The 19723-nt window shown below is 50.4% G+C and overlaps 1 protein-coding gene across 1 annotated transcript; it reads right to left on the reverse strand.

Annotated features, from left to right (window-relative positions):
* Window positions 1-2253: 2253 nt before the first annotated feature.
* LOC124675187 (NADH dehydrogenase [ubiquinone] 1 alpha subcomplex subunit 2-like) lies at window positions 2254-14459 on the reverse strand. The gene is made up of 3 exons (XM_047211255.1): window positions 14306-14459; window positions 14083-14189; window positions 2254-2530 (listed from the first exon to the last, which is right to left on the reverse strand). The coding sequence occupies exons 1-3, from the start codon at window positions 14389-14391 to the stop codon at window positions 2427-2429; spliced, it is 297 nt and encodes a 98-aa protein (XP_047067211.1). The 5' UTR covers window positions 14392-14459; the 3' UTR covers window positions 2254-2426.
* Between the last annotated feature and the right edge of the window lie 5264 nt (window positions 14460-19723).

Genomic DNA, 19723 nt, shown 5'->3' on the forward strand with positions numbered 1-19723 from the left:
GCACAATGAGGTGAACTACTCACTCATCACTCCGGAGGCGACCATGGCGGTGTAGAGTCCTCCGGGAGATGAATCCCCTCTCCGGCAGGGTGCCGGAGGAGATCTCCAGAATCCCCCGAGATGGGATCGGCGGCGACGGCGTCTCAGTAAGGTTTTCCGTATCGTGGTTTTTCGCATCAGGGTTTTCGCGACGGAGGCTTTAAGTAGGCGGAAGGGCAGAGTCGGGGGGCTAACGAGGGGCCCACGCTATAGGTCGGCGCGGCCAGGGCTTGGGCCGCACCGCCCTATAGCTTGGCCACCTCGTGGCCCCACTTCGTGTGTTCTTCGGTCTTCTGGAAGCTCCGTGGAAAAATAGGGCCCTGGGTCTTCGTTTCGTCCAATTCCGAGAATATTTCGTTACTAGGATTTCTGAAACCAAAAACAGCGAGAAAACAGGAACCGGCACTTCGGCATCTTGTTAATAGGTTAGTTCCAGAAAATGCACGAATATGACATAAAGTGTGCATAAAACATGTAGGTATCATCAATAATATGGCATAGAACATAAGAAATTATCGATACGTCGGAGACGTATCATGGGACTCGGTCGTGCGCACCCATGTTTTACTCTGGCCGTTTGGTTTCAGAGGGAGCGCTTCGAGCTCTGCTGGCTGTTAATATCATGGGACATGTTCTCGTTCCATGGTGCTGGCAGAGAATGTCATGAAGGCCGAGATCTGAGGACTAGCAATGGAGGATCCGTTCTTTGGGGCGAGGAGGAGTTGGCTTGGTGTTTGTGACTTGGAGCAGCGGCATGCAAGTGGGAGCGACTGCACAGGAGAAGACCAAAGTCTTATCTTTCAGGGTGAAAATCCAAGGTCTGGCCTTAATTGGTTGTCCCTGGCAATGACCTTGTTGAAGACATTGTTTTGAGAGTAAGACCTTGGTGAAAACCCAGATCTTTGATCGGGCGACTGTTCCCTTCTTGGAGGCGCCGCTTTTGAAGAAGTTGGACTTATGGTGCTGTCTTGGTGGTGTTAGTGTTGTTGTTTCAATGTTTAAACTACCGTAGCGGGACTTTTTTTTCCCAGTAATTTTTCTTTCTTTTTTTGGCTGTGTGCATCCGTAAGGCCGCTAGGGTAATGCGTTGTTGCAGAGGCTAGGTGTAATTGGTATCTTCGATATTAATATATGCTCGAAAAATGTACTGCCGTCTGTGGCCAAGACGTGACTTGATCGAACTGGTGTACTCCTTCCGGCCATACTGTTGACAATTTTAATGCATGTAAAACCTCAAATATGCATCAGTTTAGAGTTGGGACCTATGACATAAAAATTGATTCTTTGCTAACGATTGTCGATTTGCCTTGTTGATTGCTATTGCTGTTGTGCACCGATCACTGCCCGCCAAATGGCAGTTCTTTAAAATGGAGATTAGGGATGGGGTTTTATGGGGATTGGGTGAAGGTAGGGGTTTCATCCAATACTCTAGAGTATTATCCCCACTAATTCCTATAAAAACTCTACAAGGCTGAAGGAGGTGGAGATGTCTCTACAGCCTCTGCGGAAAAAGAAGGCCGTATTCATGCCATGTTCCTATAGAAAATGCTGGACTTGCAATCTTTTCCAGGAAGAAGAGCTAATGAAAGTGTTCACTCTCACTCCGATGATACAACTGGTTCAGTCTCCACGATACTATATAGCCTGGAGCAGTAGTTGATTTTATCTCTGAGACTATTGATCATCTAACATTGCATGCCATGTTCCTATAGAAAATGCTGGACTTGCAATCTTTTCCAGGAAGAAGAGCTAATGAAAGTGTTCACTCTCACTCCGATGATACAACTGGTTCAGTCTCCACGATACTATATAGCCTGGAGCAGTAGTTGATTTTATCTCTGAGACTATTGATCATCTAACATTGCAGTGCTAACTGTACTGTTTATAACCCCAGTGCCTTCACCATTCCAGTTTTGAACTGGTTAATTATAGCAAGAGATTGCTACCAGTAAAATCATGGCTCACTCGGTACAGATATATATGATCTATCTTTGATTCATGCTGTCGTTGTTAGTCTCTGAATGTACAGTTTCTGGAGATGTTGAATTGATGCAATATTAAATGAGATGTGGAACATTATACACAAAGAAGCATATTTCATGAAAATGTTACGTGAAAGTATCCAGGAAAAGTCAAATCAATCTCAGCTAAAGGTAAGGGCAAGGTCTACATCCAAGCCAAAACATCAAGAATAACCCCATTGCGCTTGTAACATACAAGGTAAGAGCAGTATGTTTTTTTAGAACTTAACTTTTCAGATGAAATACAGCCCTTGAGGAATGAGAGGAAAAACAGTTACAATCATGGTACTGAAATCAGGTCAACACAATATCTCATGTTATCATTTCTCTTATTTGGGAAGATTCAACACAAGAAACTTGGCTAGCCTATTTAGCCTTATGCGCTCCCTGCTTGGCCAGCTCCTCCAACTTCTTGTCAATCTGGGCTTCCGTCAAGCCATCCAAGTGCACACACCTCTCCACACCCATATCTGAACAGTACATCAAGAGATATTATTAACATATGGTGATACATATATGCGAAGTTACATGACACACCTAATGCATTCACTTCATACAATAATCCAATATCATATTCATGAAACAAAAAAAAAAGGCATATATGGAATGTCCAAGCAGAAATTAAGCATTGAATGTGTTACATGAAGAAACAAAATATATTTAGTAATTGGTATGCAGTTCTTTGTAAGTCATAACGGCCTAGCCCTGTGTTTGCATAACTGTTTATCACTTTCCTCTTAGGGGGCTTGCCCACTTCATTGAGATAAATTGACAAGGGGTATCAAGCGAAGCTTACGAACTACACTACAGAGATGTTACATGTTAACAGAAACAGAGGAAGAACTACTTAAAGATACATAAAATAGGTTGGACTGGGCAAGGTTCAAATCCTGATCCTATTTTATCAAATCCAGATTGGCATTCGATGTCATGCCGGATAGGTCAAACAATCTAAAGTGAACCAAGAATGAAATTGCACGCAGAAACACCAAAAGTCAAAATTTGCATCAGTTTAACTAGTTCCCAGGGTAATTTAGCTATTGTAATGGACCAATAAATGTCCAAGCTGAAACTTTATTCTTCAAAAAAATTCTTTATCAGAACTTCATCGGCATCACTGGTGATTCTATGTACAAGCTGCAGGATCAGTCGACCATATTATGAAAAAAAACTTATCTTTGATTATACTGGAGCAAATCTCAACAAAATTTGAGGAGCGTCAATTGACCCCACAGGGTTTTGGATCTGGAAGCACCACTGACCAGCATAGATATATAGGAGTATATGTTTCTAGGTGATACGGGCATGGAGGCCTATGTGGAGCCCAAATTCAAGACTCTACCAGCTTAATTATCTTAGTTTAGGTAATGGTCATATGTGGGCCAATTAGGGTTTTTAATAAATCGAGTTAGTTTTGGTTTGGGCCTGTCCAAACCAAGTTAGAGAGGCCCACTAGGGCTGGCCGGCCACCACACCCTCATATAAGGTGGAGGGGCGGCTAGGGTTAGAGATAGATCAGTTTAGACTAAAGATTAGGGTTTTTCCCATTGCGTGTGTTCACGTGTATCATCCCTCCGGGGATACGCCGCTGCCGTTTATCTATATTATTATCCGCTGTGAAGGTTCTTGTGTTCATCAAAGATTATCTAGCTCTTGGTTTGAGACGTATCGTTCGTCGATCCGTTGCTTGCTGGATTCGTTCCCTCTTCTTCAGGCTGCGTTCATCGCGTTGTTGGGAGGATTCTCTACCCTAGGTTCTCGCTGTGAAAGATCGGGCATCAACTTAGGTGGATCGGCTAGGATCCCCTTATCATCTTGGTATCAGATTTTTGGGTTGCTCACGGCGAGGTTTTACTGATCGATCGCATCTAGATCGGTTTGCATCGGAGAAGGTTGGCTCTAGATCGGAGGAGTTTGGCTCTCGGTCGAAGGAGGTTGGTTGGAGGAAGTTTGGAGTTGTTCTGGTACAGTTTGCAGGTCATCCATGGCTGTTTAGGAGGTCAAAATCGCGAAAAATCGCGTCTGGAATCGAGAAGATGACACAAATTCGCGACCAGATCCGATTTCCGGACAGGTCAACCGGACCAGTCCCAGATCCGGCCAAACCGGGCCCAAGGCCGGCCCACCCGGCACCCGGCCCAGACCGGACCCCAGGCCGGTGCCAACCGGGCCAAGTCCAGGGGAGTCGGCCGCCTCAGCCGGCGTCCAGGCCGGTCAGACCGGGTCCTGGACCGGACCAACCGGCGCCCAGGCCGGTCCAACCGGTTCCTGGACCGGTTCACCCGGTCCAACCGGGATCTGGGCCGGGCGAGCTGCTGCTGTTTCTGTTGTTTCTCCGGCGAAGTTGGCTGTTGCTGCTGATGATGCTACTTCGTTTCCGGGCGATGTTCTGGGCATGAGGTGTACTCTTCCGAAGAAATCTAGTAAGGTCTTCAATGACTATCTGGACTACTTGAAGGGAGAACAGTGTCCACCATCCAGTCTTCGTTGGTATCTGCACCGTCTTGCGACAGTTCAGGAGTATGAAGATTGGGAGAGGAACATGGAGTTGTGTTTCGCTCGATGTCGCATATACAATAGGAAGTTCAATGGATCTTATGCATGCTATCTTGCTCTACGGCGTGTAGACGAGGCATTAGAGCGTTGCTGGCATGATGCGGTGAACAAAGGTGAATTTGCTGAAACTTGGGAGGACTACAAAACTTTTCTTCGTAGTGGTTTCGTGTTACCATATATGGAGGAGAGTGAGCAGCCGTCCGGAGTTGTGCATGCACTTAAGGAAGTGGACAAGTGCATAGTTTCTATTCCGAAGATTGTTCCACTACCAACAGTCACTAAGGATGAGGGGGGTGATATCTTCAACGGAGAGGAAACCTGGCTCTGATACCAAGAGCGCTACTGTGACTGTTGAGGAGGATGTACCATTGAGCGGGCTGAATATGCAACTCAAGAAGGTACAAGATGATGACAAGGTTCAGCGGTGGAGTTTGTTTCAGACTCAATGCATTATAAAGGGCAAGGCCTGCAAGTTGATGATTGATGGTGGTAGCTATACTAATGGCATTAGTAAGGCGATGGTGGCAACATTGGGGTTGTCTACATGGCGTCTTCCTGAACCTAAACTTCTTGAGTGGTTGAATAGCTGTGGTATGTTGAAGATTACTCACAAGGTGCGTGTGCCATTTACAGTTGATGATTATATTGATGAGATCGAGTGCGATGTGTTGACATTGGAGGTGTGTGGATTGGTACTTGGGCGTCCTTGGCAGTATGATCGCAATGTGACACATGCTGGGCGAGCAAATACATATTCTTTTCTGCATGGTGGCAAACAGCGGACTTTGAAGCCTTTGGGTGATGATCATATCAAGTTCGATGTGGAGTTAGTGGTGCGTAAGGAGAAGTTGCACAAGCCTAAAGTGCAGCTTGATGTGCATGATGTTCCGAGCATTGATGTTGGTGATGTTTCAACCATGCCTGTAGATGACAAGCCAGTTCTTGTTGGTGACAAGCCGGATGAAGCTAATCCTATTGTTGATGAAGATGTGGCAGCATGTGCTACAGTTCCGGCTTGTGTTGATGTCGGTATACGCAGTGATGATGTTTGTGCTCGATGGTGTTTCGAGTACATATGGCGCGAATGCGCGTGGGAGGAGTGGGAGGTGAGCGCGTCGGTGGAGACAGTGGGCAGCGGCACTACCGTGCTAGGAGTACTGCAGTCCAGTTTTCCACGACACCGCGGATGCATCGAGGCAAGGATGGACGTGTGAGACATCTATGTGGCCCAGGAATTACACATCTTGTGTAGGGTCATGTGCAGCGACACAGGGGTCCATCAAAACCTCGCAAGAAGAAGGAATTGGCGCCGAAGTCCAAGCTCACGTGGAGAAGAAAGGAGGCGCCAAGTGATGTGTCAAGTCAAGCGGGCCGCAAGGGAGGATGTGGTGTGGAAGGCAAACAAGACTTGAGGACGGCGAGGACGTGTCATGTTCATATCACGTCACCTTTTCCAGAAGACCCTCACGCGTTGGGGACAACGCTTCTTGAAGGGGGGGAGGATGATACGGGCATGGAGACCTATGTGGAGCCCAGATTGAGGACTCCACCAGCTTAATTATCTTAGTTTAGGTAATGGTCATATGTGGGCCAATTAGGATTTTTAATAAATCGAGTTAGTTTTGGTTTGGGCCTATCCAAACCAAGTTAGAGAGGCCCACTAGGGCTGGCCGGCCACCACACCCTCATATAAGGTGGAGGGGCGGCTAGGGTTAGAGATAGATCAGTTTAGACTAAAGATTAGGGTTTTCCCATTGCGTGTGTTCACGTGTATCATCCCTCCAGGGGTACGGCGCTGCCGTTTATCTATATTATTATCCGTTGCGAAGGTTCTTGTGTTCATCAAGGATTATCTAGCTCTTGGGTTGAGGCGTATCGTTCGTCGATCCGTTGCTTGCTGGATTCGTTCCCTTTTCTCCAGGCTGCGACGTTCATCGCGTTGTTGGGAGGATTCTCTACCCCAGGTTCTCGCTGTGAAAGATCGGGCATCAACTTAGGTGGATCGGCTGGGATCCCCTTATCACTAGGTCTATGTAAAAAACTCCAGATAAGAAAACCCTGCTTCTATAAGGATAATACTGCCATACATATATATTTCTCTGGAATAATTGTATGGTAGTGTTCGTTCAAGGGTCATCACGAGCAGAACGATGGTGTCAGTAGAGCAGTCAATGGCTACAACAAATGCTTGTTGAGGGTACATCAATGACCCTATTTGACAATTTCTGTCAAATGGTTCAAGCCATCATCTACGATGAACTAAGCTTTAGATATGTTTGGGCCTGTTAGGGGACTTCAGATTCAACTCAAAGCAAGAAGTTTATGCTCCTTCAAACGGGATCGGGCTTAGAATTCTCAAGAAAGGATTAAGGCACAGCTTGTGCAGCTAAAGTGTGTTTGTTATGGTCGGCATCTCTTATGCCAGGAAGAGGCCCAATAGTGGGCCAAATTAGGGGCTTAGCCCAGTTATTTTATTATATAAAGAGTTGTAATCAGACTTTTAGGTTTAAGCAATAATCAATCACATTATTGCCGACTCCCAAAGGAGTCAGCCTTCTCCTGCCTCCGCCGCCGCCAGCCCTAGCCACCGCCCTCCTCAGCATCTTCCGCGACGGCGCCCTGCCGCCGGAGCCGCCCTTCTCTCCCCCGCTCGCAACACTTCCACCCCTACAACCTACGCTCCCGTCCCGGTAGAACCCTAGCCTCTACGAATTTGGTATCAGATTCCTCGGTTGCGATCATGTTTTCGGGCCAACCCTCCGCCGCCATGGCTGCCACCTCCGAGACGCCGCCGGCCTCCACCGCCGCCGCGCACGTGGCGCTGGGCGCCGAGCCGCCCCCCGTCCTCTCCCCGGCGGAGTTGTCCGCGGCCGTCCGCGACCTTACCATGGTGATCGCCAATCTCCGGACGTTCCTGCAGGTGACGCACGGGCTGCCAGCCACCGTGTCCGCTCCACCACCGCCGCCCCCGCTCGCGCCACACGCACCGCCTCTATCGGGCCCGGCCTCCACCCAGGGCGTCCCAATCACAAACATTAAGTGGCCGGCGTCGCCGTCCCAGGGGCCCTCATGGGTCGACGCGCCGATCTTCACACCGGCCCCTGCCCAGCCAACCGTGCCCCCACCGGCTGCATACACCGCGGCCTCCGCTTTCGGTGGCTTCAGCGGCTACGGCGATCCTTATGCGGGGGGGGGAAGCAGGTCCAGACCTTCGCCGCCGCGCCGCCCGTCCAGCAGCCAGCAGCCGCCCCGCTACACCAAGTTGGAGTTCACCACCTATGATGGTGCCACCGACCCCCTCAACTGGCTCAACTAGTGCGAGCAATTTTTCCGGGGGCAGCGGACACTAGCGTCCGACCGCACATGGATCGCTTCCTACCACCTCCGCGGAGCCGCACAAACATGGTACTACGCTCTCGAGCAGGACGAGGGCGGGATGCCGCCGTGGGAGCGCTTCCGCGACCTGTGCCTCCTCCGGTTCGGACCCCCGGTACGCGGGAGCCGCCTAGCCGAGTTGGGGCGCCTGCAGTTCACCTCGTCGGTGCAGGACTTCGCTGATTGTTTCCAATCATTGGCGTGCCATGCCCCCGGCGTCACGGCTCGTCAGCGCGCCGAGCTCTTCGTGGGCAGCCTTCTCGACCACATCCGGGTCGACGTGGAGATGTGCGAGCCGCAGGACCTGCAGACCGCCATGTACTACGCCCAAGCGTACGACCAGCGCACCCTCGCCATACAGCAGTCCTCCCAGGGCCGGGGAGCTCGCCCTCCGCCACGCCCTGCCCAGACGACCCCGGCGCGCCCGGCGCTGTCAGCTGCCGCAGCGACTCCTGCAGCGCCTACACGGCCTTTCCGTCGCCTGACGACGGCCGAGCAGCTCGAGCGGCGTCGCAAGGTCCTATGCTTCAACTGCGACGAGCCTTACGCACCGGGCCACACGTGCGCCCGCCTGTTCTATTTGGAGACGGTCGATGACGAGGACGGCGTGGCCCTCACCCTGGAGCTCGACGCCGGGGCCGCTCCCGAGCCGGGCGCCACGACCTATGGGCCGTTCGACGCGAAGGCTTTCGTCGTCTCCCTCCTCTCCCTCCACGCGTTGGCAGGCATCAAGACGGCGAAGACCATGCTTCTGTTGGTGACGATCGGCGGGGAGCGCCTCACCGCGCTTGTTGACACGGGCTCGACGCACAACTTCCTGTCCGGCGACGCCATGCGCCAGCTCGCACTGCAGCCGTCGGGAGCCGAGCACTTCAGCGTCACCGTCGCCAACGGGGACCGCCTAGCATGCCAAGGCGTGGCGCGGTAGGTGCCCATCACCATCGGCGACGAGCACTTCTTCGTGGACTGCGTCGGCATCAACTTGGGCTGCTATGACTTCATCCTCGGCATCGACTTCCTGTCCACCCTCGGGTCCATCCTCTGGGACTTCGACGCGCTGTCCCTCATCTTCTGGCGCGCGGGCGGCCGTCGCGTCCAGTGGACGGGCCTCGGCAGCTCCGGGCCAACGGCGCCTCAGCTCGCGCTGATGGCTGCCGCCCTCGACGAGACGCATCCGCTCCTGGACGACCTTCTGCAGCAACATATCGACATCTTCACCGAGCCACAGGGCCTACCTCCGGCGCGGGCCTGCGATCACCGCATCCACCTCGCTGCCGGTACGCCGCCTGTCGCGATGACGTCCGTACCGCTACCCCCGGTGCCGCGAAGGACGAGCTCGAGCGCCAGGTGGCGGTCATGCTCGCCCAGGGCATCATCCGGATTTCGACATCACCCTTCTCGGCGCCGGTGCTCTTGGTGCGCAAGCCCGACGGCACGTGGCGTTTCTGCATCGACTACCGCGTGCTCAACGCAGTGACGTCCAAGGACAAGTTCCCCATCCCGGTCTTGGACGAGCTACACGGGGCGCGTTTCTTCACCAAGCTCGACCTGCGCTCGGGCTACCACCAGGTGTGGATGCATCCGGATGATATCGCGCAGACGGCGTTCCGTACGCACCACGGCCATTTCGAGTTCCTCGTGATGCCGGTCGGCCTCTCCAATGCGCCGGCAACATTCCAGGCTTTGATGAATGACGTGCTCAGGGAAAAGTCCGGTTTGAACCTGGGTGCATGTGAACCCTAGTAGGAAATGCATTTTCCAAATGTTAAAAAATTTTGAAATAAAAATATCCGGGTACGTACGCATGTTCCATGTGTGCGTAGAAAGTTTTCGCGGAGAAACCACTTTTTTATTTCAGAATCTAAAAAAGACAAAATACGTCACATATATACTGCTATATAGCCCTGCAAAATTTCACTTTTTTGCCGAGACAAAATAAAAGGTTTTTTCGTCATGAAACTCATGTCCAGGGCACATATTTGAGATATTCTGGAAAATCATTTTGTGTTTCGATTTTTAAAACATGTTTTGACATCACAAACGGAACTTTTCAAAAAGTGGGTTCACATGCCCCCATGTTCCATATATGCAGTCTCACGTGCTCAGCCCCTATTTACGCCGTTGTGTGCTTGTTTTCTTTGATGATATTCTCATCTACAGTGCATCGTGGGCGGAGCATCTACAGCATGTCGCCATCGTCTTCAACGAGCTTTGAGCGCATCGTCTCCACCTCAAGCGCTCGAAGTGCTCGTTCGGCACGACCTCCGTCGCGTACTTGGGACACGTGATCACGACGGAGGGCGTCGCGATGGATGCGGACAAGGTCACGGCGGTCGCTGCATGGCCGACGCCGCAGTCACCGCGGGCTCTACGCGGCTTTTTGGGGCTCGCGGGCTACTACCGGAAGTATTTCCGGGATTTTGGCCTCATCGCCACGCCTCTGACCCGTCTCCTGCGCCGCGACGCCTTCGCCTTGGACGCGGAGGCCACGGAGGCCTTCCAGGCACTTCAGCGGGCGCTCACGACAGGGCCCGTGCTCCAGATGCCGGACTTCGACCGGCCATTCGTCGTGGACTGCGACGCCTCCGGCATCGGGTTCGGTGCCGTCCTCCATCAAGGGGAGGGGCCGCTGGCCTTCTTCAGCCGGCCGTTCGCCACTCGCCATCTTAAGCTCGCGGCGTACGAGCGCGAGCTCATCGGGCTGGTTCAGGCCGTGCGTCATTGGCGGCCCTACCGCAGGGCGGACTTTCCGTGTTCGCACGGATCATTACAGCCTGAAGTTCTTGTTTGATCAGCGCCTCTCCACCGTTCCGCAGCACCAGTGGATCGGCAAGCTCTTCGAGTTCGACTTCACCGTCGAGTACTGTCCGGGCCGCCTCAACACGGTCGCCGACGCGCTCTCTCGCCGCGACACGGAGGAGCTTGCAGACTCCCTCGACGGCGCCGACGCGATCATGTGCATCCGCTCCGGCCCATCTTTCGCCTTCATCGACGACATCCGCCGGGCCACGGTGGGCGCCGCGGATGCCCAGGCGCTGCGCCAGCGCCTCGACGCGGGGGAGCTAGCCGCGCCATGGCGTCTGGCCGAGGGGCTGATTCTCCACGGGCGCCGCATCTTCGTGCCCGATCAGGGCGACCTTCGTCGACAGGCCCTGCTTCTCGCGCACTCAGGCCACGAGGGTGTGCAAAAGACGCTCAAGCGTCTCCGTGATGACTTCTACATTCCTGGTGATGGTGCGCTAGTCCGCGACTTGGTGGGGTCGTGTGTGACGTGCCAGCGCAACAAGACGGAGACGTTACGGCATGCGGGGCTGCTTCCGCCGCTGGACGTTCCCTCACAGGTGTGGGCGGACATCTCCATGGACTTCATCGAGGGCCTCCCTAAGGTGGGCGGCAAGTCCTTCATCCTAACGGTGGTCGACCGCTTCTCCAAGTACGCCCACTTCATTCCGCTCGGCCATCCGTACACAGCCGCGTCCGTGGCACGGGCTTTCTTCGACGGCATCGTGCGCCTCCATGGGTTTCCGTCGTCCATTGTCAGCGATCGGGATCCCGTGTTCACGGGGCATGTGTGGCGCGATCTCTTTCGGCTGGCGGGTGTGAAGCTTCGCATGAGCACGGCCTTCCATCCGCGGACAGACGGCCAGTCCGAGGTGGTTAACAAGATTATTGCCATGTATTTGCGTTGTGTTACAGCAGATCGTCCGCGCGCTTGGGTGGATTGGTTGGCATGGGCGAAATACTGCTACAACACCTCCTATCACTCCGCCCTGCACGCCACTCCCTTTGAGGTGGTTTATGGGCGCCCGCCACCGAGGATGCTACCATATGAGTCGGGCTCGGCCCGTTATGGAGACCGCGGGTGACTTGCTACGGACCCGTGACGAGATTCTGGCTGAGGCGCGTCAGCTTCTTCTCCAGGCACAGCAGCTGGCGCGGAAGTATTACGACGCTCATCATCGCGACGCTGAGTTCGCCGTGGGCGATTGGGTCTGGCTGCGCCTACTTCACAGGACGGCGCAGACCCTGGATCCGCGCGCCAAGCGCAAGTTGGGGCCTCGTTATGCCGGGCCCTTTCGCGTGCTGGAGCGTGTCGGCACGCTCGCCTACCGCTTGGAGCTGCCGGTGGGCTCCCGCATCCACGACGTCTTCCATGTGAGCTTGCTGAAGGCTCACAAGGGTGATCCTCCCGCCGAGGCGCCGACACTTCCTCCTCATGATGATGGTTGCGTGCTCCCGGGTCCTGAGAAGGTGTTGAAGGCGCAGCAGCGTCGGGGCGTTTGGCATGTACTGGTGCAGTGGGCTGGACTGCCCACGGAGGACGCTACATGGGAGAAGCTCGAGGAGTTCCGGCAGCACTTTCCTGATGTTCAGCTCGAGGACGAGCTGTTTGAGAAGGCGGGGAGAGATGTTATGGTCGGCATCTCTTATGCCAGGAAGAGGCCCAATAGTGGGCCAAATTAGGGGCTTAGCCCAGTTATTTTATTATATAAAGAGTTGTAATCAGACTTTTAGGTTTAAGCAATAATCAATCACATTATTGCCGACTCCCAGAGGAGTCGGCCTTCTCCTGCCTCCGCCGCCGCCAGCCCTAGCCACCGCCCTCCTCAGCAGCTTCCGCGACGGCACCCTGCCGCCGGCGCCGCCCTTCTCTCCCCCGCTCGCAACACTTCCACCCCTACAACCTACGCTCCCATCCCGGTAGAATCCTAGCCTCTACCAGTGTTTCGCTGTGCTTATTTTATAATCTGCTGTAGAAAATTAGATACAAAAGCAGGTCAAACAAACACTCAAATTTGCAAAAGAAGGTTGGAGAAACAGGGTTATCATGATAACTGCAATGCCTCCCTGTACTCACTTGTAAACGCCTAATCTCACTTGTACTAGCCTCCCTGAGAAAGCCATCTTCTAGACGAAGCAAAGCTCCCCCAATACATGGTTACCCAATCTTCAGCATATGCATATTGGTTAACTATTCTTACCTGAATGGAACTTATTTAGCACCTTTTCAATGAGAATGATTAAATCCAGTTCCACCGGATGTGCTTACAATTTGGACATGAAAACGCCTTTATGTACGCTTGTATTAAGGTGTTATTGTTACAGTTCGAAAATGTCTAACTTATACTCTCACATCCTATGCTATATTAAAAAAAAACATCAGAGCAGAACTCTTCTCTGATTAGTTTCCTAGAAGAACTTGTCTAAGGGCACATTAGATGATTTAACTAAGCATTTGCATTCAATCACACGCCAATTTCTCACACTTAACCTAATGTATGCATCCGGCTACTCTTCTTCAATCTGTACTGTGCAGACCATTTATCCGAAAGCACCGTAATAAATGATTAAACAAAGGGGGTTATCATCCCATTCATATTCTACGAGACACGTCATATTAGTTAAAGAATGATATATCCTCTATCTTTTGAACTTATATAAGCTCAACACTGCAATCGAACATCTTATTTCAGTTATGCAAATTAAATGTGCAGTTTTGGTGGTATCAGCTTGTCTGATAAGCACAAACATGGTCAAACATCCCAAGTTATCATGCATTCCAGATTTTAGCAATCAGATACGACGTACTACTTCCAAAAAAAATTAATGGGGTACTATGCGTTTATGTCGGCTTTTGCTTTACGACTACAATTGGACTATAACTTCGAAACTAAATAATTTATGAGCTATACTTTACCTACGCTGAAGGATGGCAGATTAAGGGAAACCAAATAAAATGCAAGCACTACCCTGCGTGATAGAAATCGTGAAGGCAATATTCTGGGCCAAGACTATAAATATAAGTCAACCATATGCCACATCCACATAATTTTGCACAATATCTGACGATGTAAATTCATGGCATCTGACGTGCTAAAAAACTGAAGATGAACAATGGAAATGTTTGTCATAATGCACTGCAACCTCACAGGTCCTAAGCCCACAGTTCTGAGATCTCACAAGATAACTGGATCCGGCAGTTCCAATAGAACCATTTCACGCGTCGAACAGGCACGAGCACCAGAGAAATGTTTACGTCGGACAGGCTAGATCTCTGGTTCCTGGCAAAGATGAGATGGGGGATGCGTACCGTAACGCGCCCACAGCTGAGGCTGGACGCCGGAGCACTCGCGGATGAGGATGGGGAGAGCGGGGTTGTGGGTCTTGATGTCCCCGTAGTTCTTCTTCACGAACTCCCTGCGAATCAGATCAAGAATCCAGCACCAAGGACATGAGAGAGGAACCAATTTCAGGGAGAGATGGGGGGGAGAAGAGTCGGGTGGTGGGAGGAAGAGGGTGCTGGTGGGAGCTACCGGGCGGGGCCGCTGGCCGGGGAAGTCTGGCAGAAGAGGAAGCGGATCTCCTTCACGCTCCGGGACAGGCTCGACCGCCACGCCATCGCCGCCGGCGCCTGTGCTTCTCTGCTCTTCTTGGATCCTTGTCTCCTTCTCTCTACTGCGGAATGGGGATTGGGGAGATGCCACGGCGGATGAACGGTCTGACCAGCTGCGGGCGTCTAGTTGCATCCACGCCGTCCGATCACCAAAAATGGTGTGGCGTTAGATTAGACTAGGGTTCCGTCTTTGGGTCTTTGCATCAAGTAATTAAAAAACAACATTGCTCATAAGCGCACGTTCACTTCGTAGAATATTTAGTAAACGGTCCACCATCTTCAAAATGAGGGGACCGACACTGGGTCGTCTTTGCATTCCTCGGAACTGAACTCACAGGCGAGTGATGCACATAAAGGATTTTTTCCCCGAGGTTTGCACTTACCCCGTAGACGTTACCGAGTGCGGAGAAATCTCTCCCTTTGCATCATCGAATCTAGTGAGGCTAACCGTTGCACTCACTGAAGGAATGCTACCGGCATCATCAGATTTAGGGCGTACCAAAAGATACGGCCAGAGTGAGGGTCATCATTTACAGAATTTTAGTGAATTACACCGATGAGTATCTTTGCACGGGAGAAGCTACTAAGCTCAAGTGTGTGGGGATGTTTGTGAAGACAATGAAAGGTCCAGCTCCTAGTGAGAATAACACAAAGAAGATAATGCCACAAAATGAACCAAGAGAATGGTCGGGCATGCTTGAGAGCAATGGTTGCATGTACTAGAGGTGGGAGAATTACCCAACAACATTGCCCTCCGAGGACTTGTAATTTGACAGTGTTTCTTTGGATTGATAGGATGTCTCAGCGATATTGTTATTTGGAGAGATCTCATATATTTGCTAAACTTGCAAGTGGAGACACGTCAGTTTACAACCATATGGTCGACCACCATGAATATAACATGGGGTACTATCTAGCTAACAACATGCACCATTGATGGCAAACATTTGTCAATACCATCAAGCATGCCGGAGTCACATCCGTCGTCCACTTACTGCTTTGAGATTGGTGAGCCTTTTGACATTTGTCTAATATAAATCTAACATCTAAAACATAAATGATTTTTTTATGAAAATGGACTCGTACATGGATAACATAGTGAAATATTTTGGCAAAAAGCGAAAATGCTAACGTTGGTGTTGACGTCACCGGGTATCTTTCACAAAATAATCGTGTTTCAATTATGTTTCAATTTTGTTTCACAATTTTGTGAGAGAATTGGGTCACATGGCTAATATCATCGCTGATGTCATTGTTGTAGGTATTTTTGCCTTTAAAAGGAGGTTTTCGACGTAGTGCAGTTGTGCATGCCGCTTGGTCATGACGCTCCATGCGTGGGCTGCTGCAAGGAACTACTAATGTGATGTGTGCGTCGCTGTCTTGGAGCGTCCAGTGTAGCACCGAGTTGAACTTGATTTTCTTTGCACTGTTTGCACCGGAATTTGGAGGGTATATGACAATTTGAGGATTTTTTTTATTTGGCTAGCTAAATTGGATCTAATCGAATGAACTGAAATTTTGAAAAATAAATCTAATAACTAAAGAACTGATCTGACCTTGGATCGAGACCAGGTGCAACATCCACGAGGAGAAGAGACTGATATCCCGGGACGGCGCACAATGCAAAAGTGGTGGAAGGTCTAGGATCGACGTCGTGATATTAACCACTCTGATACCATGTGATCCTTCTTGTGGGAAGCGATATCTTTACCTCGGTATCGTGTGTGTGTTTATAATCAGGCTAACATGTCATATTTAGTTTGGATGATGTGAGTTGGTGTATTGTCACCCTATACATCCTACTGTAGGTATAGTTAGGTTGCTTCGAGAGTGATCTTTTGTATTGTTTCTTGTAAGGCTTCATGAATAATCTAATAAAAAGCCGTGTGCATCCTTTGGATGCAGAAGCTGGGGCGATTTTTCCCCCTTTTCGAAAAAAAACATGTCATATTTAGTTACACTCGATTACAGAAATTGAATCAATTAAGAGGGTTCACTAGAGATCTTAATATGCTTTAAACTAATCCTAACATAGTGCCGTGGGGTCACCACCATCACCGTGCTCGATCTCTCCAGTAATTAGCTAGGGCCTGACCTCGTCTGCGCTCTGCGACTTACTCTCCTTCGTTGTCACCCTCAATCTCTCCAGCATCTGCCTCTCTAGCCTATTTTCCTTCGAGTTCAACATGTCTACATGGCGCTTTTTGCCAACTCGACCATGACAAACCAGCCCCGCTATTCAGACGATTTGTTAAAGCGTTTGATGATGGTCATCACTGTAATCTGCAATGTCCTGCCCCATGAGTGGTTGTTTTACAAAAAAAGACAGAAAAGGTAGTAACGTGTTAATCTAGCCCCAATTATGTTAGTCTTGTGCAGTTTAGTTATCAATCATACAAAAGATGGATAAAGTGGTCGACTAAAAATTAATGAGTTGAGAAATAACAAAACATAAGAGACGGTTTTCATATTCACATTTTGCTAACTCTCACTTCACCAAGAATTTCTTAGCCCTATGTTAACAGGGTATACTTATCCACGCGACATTGAGATGTGTGCAAGATTTCATTTTTTTGACTATGGAACAAGTTCTTATAACCTGATATGTTTTATTTGAACCATATTAGATACATATGAATGGCTTTGTAAACTCACTTCCGTTATTAAATGTTAAGAAAACTTGGTTTCGTTAGTTCTCATTCCATTGAGAATTTCTTAGTTCTCAGTCGATGCTGATAAATGTCAATCCAACATTGAGATCTGTGCAATATTTTATTTTTTAACACTATGAAAAACATTATTTCATTTGCACTGGTCCAGATGAACAAACTTATAGCGCGATGGACATCATTTTAGATCGATATATGAACAAATTCACCAATGCACTGAGAATTAGTTAACGGACTGTATATCTGGGTCGCCTTTGCACTGGATGACAAATTACAAACCTACAATATGGTAGAACAAATTCTTTGAGACATGTATGAACAAATTTACAAAATCAAACAAGAAGTGTTGACCGAGACATACACTCCCGGTTTCGTGAACCATGAAGAGACCCTATTTATTCTAGGATTGCATGAATGCCCTACATCCATACTAGTCCATCAGATGTTTATCTTTCGGTATAGATCGATGTAGTACTCCCTCCGTCCATAAAAGGATATCGAAAATTTGTCTAAATTCAGATGTATCTATACACGAAATTAAATACATTTAAATTTAATCAAACTTTCGATATTCTTTTGTATGTTAGATTATGTATAGGTTACTTTCTGTCTTTATACCGTATACCATATGTCTTGTGTATGGATACCCCTGATGTACTCATATGCCTATATATATCAACACGTAACCGGTACGAGCCTAAGTACCGTTCAAGCCAAAACATTAACATGGTATCAGAGCAGGTCTCGGAACTAAGCCCGCGCCGCCGCCGCTGAATCTCAGCCGCCGCCGCCCCTACACAACATACGACCACTACAACCGCCGCCGCCGCTGTCTCACAGCCGCCGCCGCCAACGACACGATCTACATCTACAACAACATCAACGACAACAACCGCCGCCGCCGCTGTCTCACAGTCGCCGCCGCCAACGACACGATCTACATCTACAACAACATCAACGACAACCGCCGCCGCCGCTGTTCTCTCAGCCGCCGCCGCACCTACACGATCTACGTCAACAACATCTGCAGCTGCCATGAGTTCATCGTCCGCGACCTCGACTCTGGCCGCCGCCCTTGGTGCCCCCCCGGCGCAACAGCTGACTCGCGCCAACCATCTTGCATGGAAGGCGTTGGTTCTCCCTGCGTTCCGTGGTGCACGTGTGATGGGCCTTCTCGACGGGTCCGATAGTGCTCCACCTGAAACCCTGGAGACTGAAGACTCCAACAACAAAAAGGTGACAGTGGAAAATCCAGCCTATGCCGCCTGGATCGCATGCGATCAGCGGGTCTTGAGGTTCCTGCTCAACTCCCTGTCTCCTGATATTCTGTCGCATGTCCTTGGCGTTGAGACTACTGCCGAGGCTTGGTCGACGATTGACAAGATGTTCAAGACTGTGGCTCGCTCCAAGATCCAGCTTCTCCGCAGCCAGCTCAACGACACGCCCAAATTAGGTCTCGATCTGCAGACCAATACTTCACCAAGATGAAGGGGTTCGCCTCCGAACTTGCTGCCGTCGGCAAACCTCTGGATGATGACGAACTGATCGGGCACCTTGTCAAAGGCCTCGACACCCGCCACTACAACTCTCTCATCACCAACGTCAACGGCAATCCCAACATCACGCTTGATGACTTCCTCCGGCAACTGAGCTCATATGACATGCGTAATCCACCACCTGAACCCGAGTCTACTGAAAGCTTCAGCTCCTCGGCCAACCTTGCTCACCGCAGTGCAGATCGCGGCCCTCGGGAGTCTCGAGGCCGTGGAGGAGGTGGTGGTGGCGGTGACTATCGTGACCGCCGTGACCGTCGCGACAACCAGTACCGCCGTGATGACTCTCGCTCACGCAATGATGGTGGCGGAGGTGACCGCTACCGCTCAAGAGATGATGACCGTCGCCGCAATGGCGGCAATGGCGGCAAAAATCGCCCTCGTGGTCGCTCTGACCGGGTGCCTACACCCTACGTCGATGTCACCTGTCAAATATGCACAATACATGGTCACGACGCCAAGGACTGCTGGTGGCGTTTTCAGGATGATAACAATGATGATGGTGATCGTGGTAACAGCAAGGGTGCACACTTTGCATCATATGGAGTTGACACTAACTGGTACTCTGACACCGGTGCCAGTGACCACATCACCAGCGAGCTGAACAAGCTCTCCACGCATGAGAAGTACAATGGCCGTGATCAAGTCCGCACTGCTGAAGGCACAGGTATGCACATTAGCCATATTGGTCATTCAACACTGCATACCCCTCATTGTTCTTTTGATCTCAAAAATATTCTCCATGTTCCTAATGCATCCAAGAATCTTTTATCTGTTCACAAATTTACTCTAGACAATCATGTATTTATTGAGTTCCACCCTTTCTTCTTTTGATTAAGGATCAGGCCACACGAAGAGTTCCGTTTTAGAGGTCCCTGCCATGGTGGTCTCTATCCCTTGCTGCCCATGTTCCATGAGACCTCCAAGCTCGCCTTCCTCACAATAAAGCCATCTTCCTCAACTTGGCATCGCCGCTTAGGACATCCATCTTCGTTTGTGGTTGATGGCGTGTAACTCACACGTTCGTTGGGAACCCCAAGAGGAAGGTATGATGCGCAAAGCAGCAAGTTTTCCCTCAGAAAGAAACCAAGGTTTATCGAACCAGGAGGAGCCAAG

Source organism: Lolium rigidum, chromosome 7 (assembly GCF_022539505.1).
Source record: "Lolium rigidum isolate FL_2022 chromosome 7, APGP_CSIRO_Lrig_0.1, whole genome shotgun sequence".
NCBI classification, from domain to species: domain Eukaryota; kingdom Viridiplantae; phylum Streptophyta; class Magnoliopsida; order Poales; family Poaceae; genus Lolium; species Lolium rigidum.